General features: G+C 38.2%; 1 protein-coding gene across 1 annotated transcript; it reads right to left on the bottom strand.

The window, feature by feature from the left end:
* Positions 1-310: 310 nt before the first annotated feature.
* On the bottom strand, positions 311-12420 carry C21H5orf47 (chromosome 21 C5orf47 homolog). Its single transcript, XM_020283646.2, has 5 exons — positions 12045-12420; positions 8237-8322; positions 6715-6814; positions 5254-5292; positions 311-2691 (listed from the first exon to the last, which is right to left on the bottom strand). The coding sequence occupies exons 1-4, from the start codon at positions 12370-12372 to the stop codon at positions 5273-5275; spliced, it is 534 nt and encodes a 177-aa protein (XP_020139235.2). The 5' UTR covers positions 12373-12420; the 3' UTR covers positions 311-2691; positions 5254-5272.
* Positions 12421-13320: the final 900 nt, after the last annotated feature.

The raw sequence follows: 13320 nt of genomic DNA, 5'->3' as shown, positions 1-13320 counted from the left end.
TGACTCAGGAACTTGAATGCTCTCCAGTAGCATACCACTGCCTAGCCAAGCATTCACCCTATAATAAAATGCTGCACTAGTGCAGTTTCCCCTCCACTCTCAGGGTTTTCAGTCTCCCTACTACCAATGGATGTGAAAATATCCTGAATTTAATTAGTTCCTACGCCAAAAGATCTCACTGGTTTTTCCTCATAATTCCACAGCTCACCTGAAATCTTTCAGGTGACCTGAATAAATGGCTAAATTATATTTGGAAATACTGACATTATTCCTTCTCTATTCTGTATTCACCAAAATCTTTCATTCAAATCACTAGAAGATCTCTCCCCTCCCCTCCCCTCCCCTCCCCACCTTACACAGCTAAGCATAAAACACCCACTGCAGACCCCAAAATAGAAATTGCCAATGGGATAAAATAAAATGCCTTCAGTCTAAGAAGCAGAGGAAAGGGAAAGTCAGGTATAGATTTGGTGAGTGAGTGTTCCTACTCATGAAAACCAGACAAAAGACATTCTGGGCTGGAGATGAAGAAAAGGCAGGACCACATAGTAGTCTGAAGTCTTTAATGACCCCTGCTGGAATTACAGAACCATAAATAAGTCACAGTATCAGTTATGTGTCAGCAAGCAAAAGTCTTATTATGTTTATTATGTTCTATTTAACAAAACAGATTTTATATATTTTCACCAGAAATTATTAAACAAAAATGAAAAGATTGAGAACAAATATTTAGAGACTTCATTTCAATGGGAGTCTTCATTACTCCCTGGTTCTAGAACATTATGACAAAGTAAGTTTGCACCCTGCATTAGACTTGTATTTTAAATCTAATAAATATTGACATACCTAATAAAACAGACTACTTTATTGTGTTAAGTTGTATAAGTCACACAAATACAAATATACATTAAAGCAAACCTAAAATCTTCATTGACATTCACCACAAAACTTTATGCAGCATAAATTATAGTATAAACATGTCTCATTTTGCTATGAATTTAAGTTGTGTAAGCTAAACTTTGAAGCTTCACCAACAAGGATTTAGCAGCCTGAAAATTTACCCAAAATACTCCAAAGAAGTTGTATGACCCTTTGTGGAGAACTTTAGACCCCACAGGGCAAGCAAGACCTAGGCCATTTGCCCAGGCACTGTGTCCTTCATCTGGAAACAGGTAGATTTGGTAAACAGTTACTAGAAGAACATATTAACATAAATCCTAGGCTATTATAGTCTCATGAAGTAATTAAGTTGTAACCAGAGGAAGAAACAAAACTATGAATTATTTTATAGTCCTTATACCTTATACTATTTCATGAGAATTTTATATATTGCCACTCTGTAATACCTTTGTAAGAGAATTGAGGAAGCCCACACTCTCAATGTCCCCTAAAAAGAATGGATGCTGGCACTGTTACCCTTCTGGTTATAAAAGAAAAGGACTTGCCACGTCAAGGGGAAGAAGCAACCAGTGTACACAGAGTTTGGCTATGGACAAGTCTCTTTTAATTTTCCCCTTCTAACTTTCCAGTTCTTCCTAGGTCTTTGATTCAATTTAAAAAGAGAAATCGTACCAGCAAAAAGCAGAAAAACTGGTGTAGGTAAGTGTTGATGACTACTTAATATAGAGTAGAAAATAAAGAGACTTCATTGAAAAGCATTTCTAAATGATTTTCAGAATTCTAAACCTTCCATTCATTGACTTAAAAAGAAAGTATCTGTTAATTAGGGGACTGGCAAGGTGAAGGGTAACTCCTCTGATCTTTGCCCAAAAATTTTCCTAAAATACTGTATTTATAATATAATGTATCCATATTGTAAATGCATACATTTACTAAGTTCCCTTTGGATGAAAAGATGGCTTAAATAATTATCATTTTAGTTGTTTTGTTTTATTGAGACAGGGTCTCACTCTGTTGCCCAGGCTAGTGTACAGTAGCATCATCATAGCTCATTTTGCAGCCTCAAACTCCTGGGCTCAAGCAATCTTCCTGCCTCAGCCTCCTGAGTAGCTGGGACTACAGGTGGATGCCACTACACTGGCTAATTTTTCTATTTTTTGTAGAGATGGGGTCTTAATATGTGCTTAATATGTGCTGGTCTTGAACTCCTGGCTCAAGCAATCCTCCTACTTTAGCCTCCCAGAGTACTAGGATTACAGGCATGAGCCACCGCACCTGACCCTATTAGTTTAAACACCCAAAATAATTGTTGCTTTGCAAATTATAGGGTTTTTTTCCATAAAATAATTGAGAAGTTTAGAAAAAGTGAGGAAGCTAAAAATAATTTAGATGAACTCAAGTTTAATTTAAAATAGTTACATCTAAAAGAGATGACTAAAGCAGTGGTTGTAGACTTGGTAATAAAAGGAGAAAGTTGGCAATTATAAATGCATACAATTGTATTATTGATAGGCTAATTTAAATTTTATATATAAATTTAAAAGTATATCGAATAAGTATTAATTCTGAAAATAACACTTGCATACATATGATAATATTTAACTAAACTTCTTATTAAGTTGCAAAGGAATACTACTAATTTATAAAGAAGGCAGTTTTTCTATTCAACTATTAAAGTCCAATTACAACAAAGCACACCAAAATTAACAAATAATTATGATCCAATTTAATGTTTCATCTTTGAACTCTTCATAATGTTCTCTAGGAAACAGATCCAAAGATATGTTAATCCTAAATAAAAGATGACAAAATTGAATCTTGTTAATATAAAATATCATAGTCAGTAGTCACTGTAAAATTTTAACATTTCTAAGATTATAAAGCAACAGTTAGACACTCCCTGTACTTAATTGTGTTAATGACTTTTAATTTCTCTGGTAGACCACAAAAAGCTTCTGATGGACTTAATATGTTATCATATAAAATATGAGTTATCATATTTTTCTTTCCATTCCAACTCTTGCCAATACCCTTGGTGACTTAAACAGCCCCATTTACAAAAATTGTGTTAGAAAAATATTATATCATAGGCCTTCATCTCCAGACCACTTCGCCACTAACAGCAAGGCCATTGCTTAGACACTGTCATCACCTGGAACTCGTGCTTTACTTCTAGGTGCTGGAACTCTTAAAATATGTTCTTAGCAGACATATTCCATACTCCTACTTTTTGTATCCATATACTCTCACTAAGCAAGGTCGTTGCCCTCCTTTGAACTGTCAATGCCTTGATCTCCTGCGAACTTCATTAGCCTCCCTCCTTAGCCCCACAGTCGTCTCTCTCATTACTCCTGATTAAGTCCCCAGAATCCCAGACTCTGAAATTGCAAATTCCTCTGCATCCTCGACATTGTCTAACATTCTGTACTCAGTCCTCTCCTCTTTCTGCATTTTTACATTGAGGTGTTCATCTATAGCTACTGTTAGAACTACATCTGACATTTATGCAGTATAGATATTACACTAGCTCCAATACAGCATTTCCAATTACTTGCTTGGAATTTTCACCTGGGTACCTTACTATTACCTAAAATTCAACATGCCAAAAATAAAACTCAGTACTTTCATAAAATAAGTTATTTCTCATGACTTCCTTATTCTTATTTATTCATTCTCAAACTCAGTATCATCTTTCCTATCTCCTACATCTAATTGTCTCCTCTCGGCCCCCTCTACCACCCTCATTCAAATGGATTTCACTTTTGACTTGGACTGCTATTACAATTCCCAGATTTTCTTTTTCAGCTTCTGTTTCATCTCCATTCCAAATCTTTCCACAAATGACATCAGATTCTTTCTAAAATGCAGATCTGATAGCTCCACTGTTTTAAAATGTTCTATATATTCATGAAGAACAAGATATTTACATAGCCTTTCATTATCTTTCCATGAAATACTTATTAATTACAAAAGAAAAAATAGTAACTACAAATGGATAACAACCAAAAGATCAAAATTAACATCATCAATAAGGTATCAATGAAGATCGCACAACTCAAGATGTGATACTCTGTGAAGGAAACATTAATTATGTAACATTCTAGCATAAAATACAAAACATGAACCAACTCATGAGAAAGTATCTAAAGGTTTTATATTGATGTTAAAATTTTCTGGATTTGGTAACTGCAATGTGGTGAGATAAAAGATAGCCTTGATTTTAGGATATAGACACTAAAGTATTAAAGGGTAATGCTTTATACACACACAGAGAAAATGAGACTAAAACAGCAAATGTGCAAGATGTTAAAAATTAGTGAATCTTGGTAAAGGGTATACTGGAGTTCCTTGTAAATTATTCTCACAACTTTTCTGTACATTTGAAATCATTTAGTATAAATGCTTAAGAAAGTGTTCCATGTTTCTTCATTCTCTACTGAACCCAGAACAAATCCTCAGCCCAACATTCAAGTGAGACTCTTTAAAAAACAGTCTTAGTATAATTTTATATCTTTCTTAAATTATTTCCTTAAATAATCTTTAATCAAACTGTACATTCCCTAAACATTTTTTGAACTCCATGAATTTGCTCATGTTCTTGGCTAAAATATACTCTCCTTCTCACACTCTCACTTATAAAAGACTAATTTCTCTTTTCCAAGGCCTATCTTACCTCTTCTACTACTTAAAAATCCCCCCCACTGGATGTGATCTTTCCCTAACAGTTGAATGAACCCAGGTGATTAGTGAACCACCGGCACAATTGATAACAAAGGGGAAAAGATGATATGCTCAGTTTAAAACCAGTTTCATGATCAGAGGTGAGTGGTGTAATGGAGATTTAAGGGTCATACACCCAAGAAGAGTAATTGAAGCAATAAAATCTGTGCATTAACTCATAATGAACATGCAAAAAGAGAATAGGATCAATGAATAGCATTCATTTTTAGGTGGTAGCAAAGGAAACAAATTTAAAAACACAGAAAACGTGGTCAGTGAGGCCGGACGAGAGCCACGACACAGCCTGCAGGACACTGAGAAACACTGTGAAGGAGCAGTGGTAAGATAGTATTAAATCTGATAGCACATTCAATGAAAAGAGAACTAAGTAGAGATATGAACAAGAAGAAGAAAACACGAATTGTGGAGAAAGCAGTTTCAACAGCACAATGGAGACAGGGCCCAAATAAAGTTCTAAATGTCAACAAATATTGAATGTGCCAAACACTAAACATAAGGAAGGAAATAGGCTGGAATTAGCAATGGGTATATACTAAGGGTTGGAGAAGGTGGGATATAAAAGGGAAGGGAAAAAATCTATACTTTGTAATTATTATCTAAATGAATTCTTACCAGAAAATGTTAAGAAGATTCATCTTGTATAATTGGAGCCTAGGAACAACATAAAAAATAAGGAAAATTCAAGTTGGCCTCTAGCACAGGTTTTCCCATTAATAAATACATATTAAGAATAAAAGTTATATTTTAAAATGATAATTATTAACTTTATTTAAAAAGTTGTATTATCTAGTTTAAAATTGTAAGGCAAAATAATGAACTAAAAGGATATCTTCTTTTAACAAGAGGCTATTTTTGAAAAACACAGCATATTATTTTAAGTTGTTAAATAATCCTTTCAAGATTACTTTACACTTAGTAGAAGGCCTCTAACTGAGGCACAAAAGAAACCAACAAGTTCAAAGTTACACAGTGATCTGGGTTAGCACTCAGAGAAAAGTATTAGTTTTTCACATACTGCTCTGCCTATTCAAACTCCTTTTCATTTAAGAAAACTTTGACTACTTTTCTTCTTCCTAATCCTTCCTCCCAATTCATTCTCCTTATTAATTAGATAAGAAAAGTAAAAGAGAATATTATTAATCTGAACATTTATTTATATGCCATTATTATAAATAATTTGTGCTATTAGTGATACAATATTATATACGATAAGTTTCCATTGTTAACACTGCTTATAAAATGGTACTGTTTTAATAATTATCTTATGAAAATATACTTCACAAAATTAAATACTGCAGGTTTACTATCAAATAGAAGCTGCAATCAAGTGACTATACTAAGAACTCAGACATTCATAATAGTATGTGTATTAGGATGTGCATATGAAGGACAAAAAATAACTTGTGATTTATCAATTCATATGGAACTATAATTAGAAAAATTTTATCCAATGTAATTTTTTGAGAATCCAGAACTACCAATTATTTTAATAAACACACTAGACTATGCCTAATTTCACTCTGACCACAATATCAACTCAATACTGATGCAGCTTTGGAACATGATTTAATTCATGAGTTGTCTTCCAGGAATGAAATAATGACACCAAGGCCATAACTCAAGTACAGATTTTGTTAAATGCATTAAATTAGACTGCAGGGTCCATGGAAAGGAAATGACTACATGAAGTGACACAATGTATAATTTTATATTGTAGTTAAAATGTTTCTCTTCATTAGTATGGATGAACTTTATAATTTTTATTTAAAAATTGGCATTAAAATTCACATTTAACAGACAAGTATGTTCCCTTTGCACAGTAAATTCCAAGCAACATGCACCTTCTGCACTCATCCGTCACACCTACACCCTTGCTCTGCTCTACACTCCCTGCTTGAAGGTGCTCTGTACTTTTAATTATGATGAACAATAATAATATGGTAGCCTCATTCCTATAGTTCTGTACACTGAATGTGACAATCAGGAAAACTACTGGTCGCATGTGCCCCCAGGATAACTAAACTATCATAGAGGCCACTGTTCTTTCATACAATAAAAACTGTGTTAACTTACCTTCACTGGATAATCTTTGGCATTTCAGCCTGAGTCTATATTTTTCATTTTCTTCAAGCATTCTAGAAATGATTTTGTATACTCTCTTCCATACAGAAACCTTAAAAAGATAAGCGCAGTTAAGGAAGGCTGAGCAGAAAAGTAGAAATGTATTTTAATGGAGGCAACCAGGGGAGTGACAGCTGTGTTGTATGAAAATTGACATAATCATTATAAAACAATATTAGCACTTAGAGAACTAAAACTTAAATGTAATTGTTTCTTTGCGATCACTGCATTCTCTCTCTTTTTCCAATTTCCTGGAATTTCTTCCCTGTAGTATTTAAATTAACCGCCCTAGATGAAGTTTCCTTTTAGAGGAAACTGTAGACTCTACTGTCTATAGAGTCTTACCTAAATGGTTCCAATACATTCAGTTTTTAAAGGTAATTAAAAATAGTGAATTTCTATTCTGATGTCTAAACCACTGAGCAATGATTTGGTTTTTTAATGTATTTTAATTATTTATCCTAGGATGTACCAAAGCAAAATTACAAGAACATAAATATACTAGAATAAAAAGAATAAAGACTATGGAATTAAACAGTCTAGGCTCAAATTCTAGCTTTGCTACTTACCAGTTGCTTTACATCAGGCAAGTGTTTTAATCTTATGTAGGAATAACTTCATATATTGGATTATTAGAATTAATGAAAAATATATATGCAAAGCACCTTATCCCAGTGTCTGGCACAAAGTAATTAAAAGTAAATATCAGCTATTGCTCTTTTCTCCTCAAAAAACAACTGGCTCTTGGAAGAAATATTTCTTAGTACAGTGGAAAGTAGATGCTCACTCAAAACATATTTGGTGCAAGGGTTAGTGACCTTGAATACTATTTCATACCATATATGGATTATAAATCAAACTCAAAGCCCAGAAACAATATAATTTTATGTGTAATTATCAACTAATAATTTCTTTAAACTGTTTAAAATATATAGTAACAATCAAAGATTAGTAGAGCATCTGATCTTGAATATGTGTAAAACACTCAAATTACCATGACATTTGGACAACCAGCAGTGAGAATGATTTGACAGTAATGGTTCATCCTTGTCAGCTTTGCTACTAGGAACTTAATAAGCATTCCTTGTCTTTGAAAAAAGCAATATGACACCAATATAGATACATTATTCCTTTCTATGAAATCTATAATTTTCTTCTTATACTACATTATCTATCACAGTTTATTATATTCTATGGAACATATTGATCACTTTGAAAAATACTCCAGTTGGTTATATTTTGATTAAAATGTGTTTTACACCTTCAAACACTAGAAGGATTATTCTTTATGGTTAATAAACATATCCAAACCCAGTTCCACTTTTTCTAAATTACTTCTATTTTCTCATTTCAGAAAATTAAATTATTCAAAAGATGGAATTATTTTCATTGTCTTGAATATCCTTATACATTTGTATTTAGAGAGGATGATCTAAAATTCAAATATTACTCATTCCCTTTTACAGTAATATACCTTTTTCTTTTTTTTCATTATTTTGGAAGCTTCACTCACTGGTATGGGAAAATCAAACTTTTTAGCTGCATCCTTCTGGATTAAACCTAATTTTTAAAAAGAAAGTGAAAAGGTCAAGACATATAAGGAGTCACTATCCCAAGAAACGAGACCACATAAATGTCTCTTGAGCTCTCTGGGGATTTTTACACTTGTTGGTATATTTCTGATCACTATAATATGCTAAAAACCACCAAGAAAACTAGAGATAAACAACCTTGTAGGTACCTAGGAAATCATCCCTCTAGTTCACTCTCCTTTCTTTTCTGATCTGTAAGGTGAATCTCAAAAAGGCTAACAACAGAATAAACAAATACAAAGAATCACATCTTGCTCCAGTATATCTCTACAGCCTCCATTCTTCTCAATTCAACTCCAGATATACATTATACTTCCAACTAGACAAAAAACCCTGTGGTTTCTCAAATGTGTCTTATTCTTACCCCTCTCAGCCTTTGCACATGCTGCTCTATCCAGCACCCACGTATGTGCACACACACGAACCTGCCAGGCAAATTTCTATCTGTTCTTCAAGACTCAGCTCACATGTCCCCTCCTCTCTATTGCCTTCTCTCAAACACACACAGCTCCAGACACAGCACTGGCTTAGAACACTTTCTTCATAGCACTTGGACAACTTTTATGTCACGTGTTTATAACGTGTTTCCTCTACTAGGCTCTGACCTCCTGGAGGGCAATGGCCATGTGTGTTTGTTCATCTTTCTATCCACACTACAAGACATACAGTAGTACTAATAAAGGTTTTCCAGAGTGAGTAAGCTTCCTGACCACTCACTAAACCACCCTGCCTTCCCAAATGTTAACTGTTAGAAGAAAAACTAAGGGCCTGTGGCCCAAATACATAATTATAAAACAACGAGCAAGCGCTCCCTGAAAACCTTTGTATTTGCTTTTATCTGGAACACTCCCAGTATCCAGGCCCTCCGTCCCTCATTCCTGCCCTATCATCACTCTATACTTCACTTTCTTCTACTCTTTCAATACTTCCAAGGGGCCTTCTCTGATCTTACAAAGTATCCTATGCTTGATTATTGTGGGATTTATCACATTGTTTACTTGAAGAATGTGTTTTAATCTTCACTAGAGATATAGTATCTTATTCTATATATATTGTTTTCATTGAGGCTAGCTCAAGTGTATACCATGGATTTTGTCCTGATTTATGTTTCAAATTTTTCTCTAGTCCTTTTCCCACACATTCTGACTCAAACTATACTTCTAGTTCTGCCCTGATCACTGCCCATCACTAATCCACACTCAGTGCTTTGCTCACATTTTTTTCCCACATATGATTCCCTCCTATCTCAGCCCCATGTGCAAATCTCATGGAGTTTCCATCACCATGAAGCCTTCCCTGAGTCTCCCATTCCAAATTATTCATCACTTCCAAAGCATTCATTTGTGCCTCCACAATAGCATCTATTGTTCTCTATTATATATAAATTATGAATATATTTCCCAAGTTCTGTGTGGACAGGGAGCCAGCCTCATTTCTTAGTCTTGTTAGAAGAGTTGCCTGATTTGCCTGCCCCAGTATCTCTCAAATCCAGTACATTTTCCGAACAGTTTACATGTTCATCTTTCTGAAGTGCTCCTGTCTCTGATAACTTTACTCCACCATTAAAAAATCTTCACTGATGATAAAAATGACACTCTTCAAGGCATCCACAATCTGGTCTAAAATTTGTTTTTCATTCATTCAATAAATAATTAGTACATGCCCACTATGTGCTAGACACGGAGCTAATCACTCTCTTCCCTTTAAGCCACTCAGCACAATGAGTCAACCTTTACTGGGCATTTATTCTGTGCCAAATACTGTGCTAAGCACTCTGCATGCATTGGTTCATTTAATCTTGACAGCAACCCTTTAAAGTAGTAACGGCAGATAAGGACATTGAGAATCAGTGTTTAACTAACTGCTGATGACAGAGCCAAGATTACGTCTGACTTAAAAGCCTATACTCTTGATAATCTGTGCTGTCCAACTAGCAATTATCTATTCATGTTCCTTGATTCCTCTAAGCCTCTTCTCTCCCTGAACTTACTTATCAAAGCCCTTCTCAGGTCTCATTCTTACAGACACACCTACTAGTTTATATTCCCATTATTCATGTACAAGTCCCTTGAAAGCAGAATATTTATCTGATCCATCTGGGTCACTAGCACTTGACCTACAATATCATAGATGTTAAATAAATAGTTGTTGAATGGTTAAATAATTCACCTTTGCTCCCCATACAGGGCAGACATTTAATGAATGTTCTATAAATTATTCTAGAGTATAGAAAAGGAAAAATTCCTCATTTCTTTTATGAAGTAAATATAACTCTGATACCTAAACTAAAGAAGTACAAAGAAAGAAAACCTACACATCACTATCTCTCCTGAAATGCTGATGCAAAAACTGTATGCAAATTATTAGCATACAGAGTCCAACACTGCATTAAGAAAATAACACATTAAAACCAAGTGGGATTTACTCCAGGAATGCAAGGTTGGTTCAATAATGGGCAATTCATTTACATTATATTCCATATTGATAAATCTAAGGAAAAAAATGATCATCTCCATAGATCTGAGAAAGCCTTTGACAAAAGTCAACACCCATTCATGATAAAAACTCTAAAGAAAATATTTTAAATATATATGCCCTATTCCTAAAGCTAGTACCTTATTTAATGAGGAAACACTATAGGTATTTCCATAAAGTCAGAAACAAGGTTCACTATCTCAAGATGCCCACTATCTCCACTACTATTCAACATTGTACTTGAGGTATTAGCAAATGCATTAGACAAATAAATATCTTGCAGGCATAGAAATGGGCAAAAAGGGAATAAAACTATCTCTATTTACAAATAACATATACCTAGAAAATCAATGATAAAAAAATTCAGTGATTTAATAAGATCTAAGTGCTTGCTTAGGGCTGGAGTTGTAGGTAAAGGAGGGTGGTGAGGGGGAATAGTGAGTGTATAGGAATGAGACGGGGTTTCTCTGTCTTTACTGCCTGGTAATGCATCTTTTTTCCTCTGCCTGCTTTTCAGATTTTCTTTTTGTCTTTGCTTCTGAGCAGTTTTATCATGAAGTGACTAGATGTAGTTTTCTTTGTATCTACTCTGCTTGGGCTTTCAGGTAAAAATAGTCTAAAATAGTGGTGATGACTGCACAACTGAGAATAGATAAAAACCATTGAATTATGGGTGGAAATTGGTGAATTATATGCATTGTGAAGTATAATTCAACTAAGCTTTTCTTTAAAAGCACAGGTGATGGAAATGTTATATATCTTGATTGTGGTGGTGGTTACTTGGATGTATACACTTGTCAAACCTCATCAAAATGTCTGTAAATTAATCCTCTATGAAGTTGATTTAAAAAAAAAATCAATGGGCTTGCGATACACAAACCGTGGGCAGAAGCACGCCAAGGCCCCCTCAGCGCGACTTAAGTGGCTCCTCTCAGACCTCGGGCTAATCTCAAGTGGCCTTCCTTTCCCTTCAGCCCCACCTCCCGAAGTGAGCTAAGGGCTTCCCACGCCACGCGCGGCGCGACGGCAAGGGGCCGGCCACCCAGCGCCACCCAGCGCCACCCGCGCCACCCAGCGCCACCCAGCGCCACCCAGCGCCACCCAGCGCCACCCAGCGCCACCCAGCCACCACCTCCCGCCGCGGGCAAGATGGCCGCCGGCGCCAGCAGCGCTGACAGGAACCGCACGCCCGCCGCGCCCGCCCCCTCGCGCCACCTGCACGCGCCGCCTGCGCGCGGCCGCTCCGCGCCCTCGACGCCCGCCGCCGGGAGGAGGTGGAGGCCGCAGCCGCCGCGCCGGGGGCTGCAGGGACCCCAGCCCGGGAGCCGGGGGGCAGCTCGCCGGCGCCCGGGACTCCCGCCGCCACCGCCGCTGCTTCCTGCGGCTCCTCCTGGCTGCTGCGGGCTCCGAAGCCTGGGCACCAACGGCCCTTAGCCCGGTGGCCGCCCAGCTCCAAAACGCCGCCACACTGGTGTGAGCCGAAGCGGGTCACGTAGACGAAGCGCGCCGGGTCTTGCCCCTGCTCCCGGCCCGCCGCCGCCATCGCAGCGTGTCGCGCTAGTGCGGCGTCCCGGCCCTCGGCTCCCAGGCCCGCTGTGGAGAGGGGTCCCCGCCCACGGCGCGGGTGGGGGAGGGGCTGGGCAGCGGCGGTGGGGGGGTGGAGTGGGGGCGGGGAGGCCGCTGGGGGTGGGGCGGGGAGTGAGAGGCGGGGAGCGGTCGCCGTGTGCGCTGGGGGAAGAGAGGAGACGGGGATCCCTCAGCCGGGAGGTGGGAGGCCGAGGGGGGCTGAGGGAAGGGGTGCTTGGTCGCGGCGGGGATGGGCGACCACTCATGCAGAGAGTGGTGCGAGAGTCCGGGACCGCGCCGCTAGGGGCTGGGGAGCAGCCCAGGGGCGGCAGGCCCCTCCAGGAGGATATGAGCTAAACCAAGAAGACGGCGGGGAAGGGACCAGGTCACTGGGAGATGCTCCGCACGGTCGGGTGTGGCAGGACCGGACAGCGAGGAGCCCAGGCTGGACTCGGCCGCTGGAGCGTCACCTGATGAGGTTGGGAGCCAGCCTGGGGGAGAAGACAGAGCCTCCCTGCCAGAAGGTTCCTGCAGCGGCTTGGCCAGGCATGTGTTGGTGGTGGAGCCCTGGTCCCCAGAGACACCCTGCAGAGGGCACGTGGGTCTGAAGCCAGCGTCGTGCTCAGCCAGACCTTGGTGGCCAGCTGGCTCATTTCTGTGAGCCAGTTTCCGTCTCTGAGCCTCCAGTTTCCTCAAATGTAAACTCGGGATAAATGGGTCGTGAGGACAAATCAAAATAAGACATATGACACATCTGGCACATAGTAAGAGGTAGTCCTCTTAGACTTATTTTTCATTTAACATTTATTCAGCACATATCCTGCGGGGTGCACATTGTAATTTCTTCACATTTAGCCTTTATATTATTAATAAATAGGTTTCCAATTGACCATCTCTTTAAATGTGGCAGAGGAGCTGGGTCCAA

The sequence above is a fragment of the Microcebus murinus genome, chromosome 21 (genome assembly GCF_040939455.1).
Source record: "Microcebus murinus isolate Inina chromosome 21, M.murinus_Inina_mat1.0, whole genome shotgun sequence".
Classification (NCBI taxonomy): domain Eukaryota; kingdom Metazoa; phylum Chordata; class Mammalia; order Primates; family Cheirogaleidae; genus Microcebus; species Microcebus murinus.
The sequence above is the reverse complement of the archived record's forward strand: the minus strand, read 5'-3'. Positions and strand labels throughout refer to the sequence as shown.

Excerpts from the sequence above, each read along its gene's own strand:
- C21H5orf47 (XM_020283646.2), bottom strand. The coding sequence starts at position 12,372 with ATGGCGGCGGCGGGCCGGGAGCAGGGGCAAGACCCGGCGCGCTTCGTC. Across the intron at positions 8,323-12,044 it reads CGCGCAGGCGGCGCGTGCAG|GTTTAATCCAGAAGGATGCA; the intron begins GTGGCGCGAGGG and ends TTTAAAAATTAG. Across the intron at positions 6,815-8,236 it reads TAATGAAAAAAAAGAAAAAG|GTTTCTGTATGGAAGAGAGT; the intron begins GTATATTACTGT and ends TATCTTTTTAAG.